Source organism: Quercus suber, unplaced genomic scaffold (genome assembly GCF_002906115.3).
Source record: "Quercus suber isolate HL8 unplaced genomic scaffold, Cork oak 2.0 scaffold_524, whole genome shotgun sequence".
Classification (NCBI taxonomy): domain Eukaryota; kingdom Viridiplantae; phylum Streptophyta; class Magnoliopsida; order Fagales; family Fagaceae; genus Quercus; species Quercus suber.
The window spans coordinates 530,590-531,252 of NW_027069973.1; the positions used below are offsets into that span (position 1 = coordinate 530,590).

At 33.5% G+C, this 663-nt stretch overlaps 1 protein-coding gene across 1 annotated transcript in view; it reads right to left on the reverse strand.

Moving 5' to 3' along the window:
• LOC136061163 (probable LRR receptor-like serine/threonine-protein kinase At4g29180) overlaps positions 1–462 on the reverse strand; it is a 3,516-nt gene extending 3,054 nt beyond the window's left edge. The window contains exon 1 of the mRNA XM_065763776.1: positions 444–462. Coding sequence (XP_065619848.1) covers positions 444–462 — 19 coding nt within the window. The remainder of the gene's footprint in view (positions 1–443) is intronic.
• Positions 463–663: the final 201 nt, after the last annotated feature.

Here is a 663-nt window from a genome sequence, read left to right on the forward strand (position 1 = left end):
AAAAAAAAAAAAAAAAAAGATTTCCACAAACTTTTTCTTTGAGAGAAAATAAGAAATGACTGCATTTTGTCTGTCTCCTTTACCGGCCCCCCTACCCCTCTGATCTTTCTTGTTCCTCTTTTTCCCTTTCTCCGCACCAGATCTGGTTGTTCTCCTTGTTGGTTTTATTTTATTTTAATTCTAGTTCTGTTTTGCCTTAAAATAAACATAAACTTTGAAAACAGCTTTTTTTTTTTTTTTTTTTTTTTTTTTTTTTTTTCAGTTACCAAACAAATTTTTAGGTTTAGAAAATAGACAATAGTTTTTAAGACTAAAAAACTGGAAAAAAAAAATAGTTACCAAACACACCTCCTCTCTTATCTTCTCCCTCCCCGTCCTCTACTTTTTCTCCCTCTTTTCTCTATCTTTCTCATATGCCTGGACCTCGATCTCCCTTAACACACCTTCTCCTCTGACCCACATGACTTACTGGAGATGCATGTTAAATTTAGTTTGGAAATTCAGAAGTATAATGTAGTTTTAGATATCAGTCTAAAACCCAAGAAGGCCAAAATTTGTTAACTTTTTTACTAGTTAGAGTCCTCTGTCACTTGGCAATGGAATTAGGACGTTCTGGTATGAATGTCAATTTGACCAAAGTTCAGCCATTACGAATTGGATTGA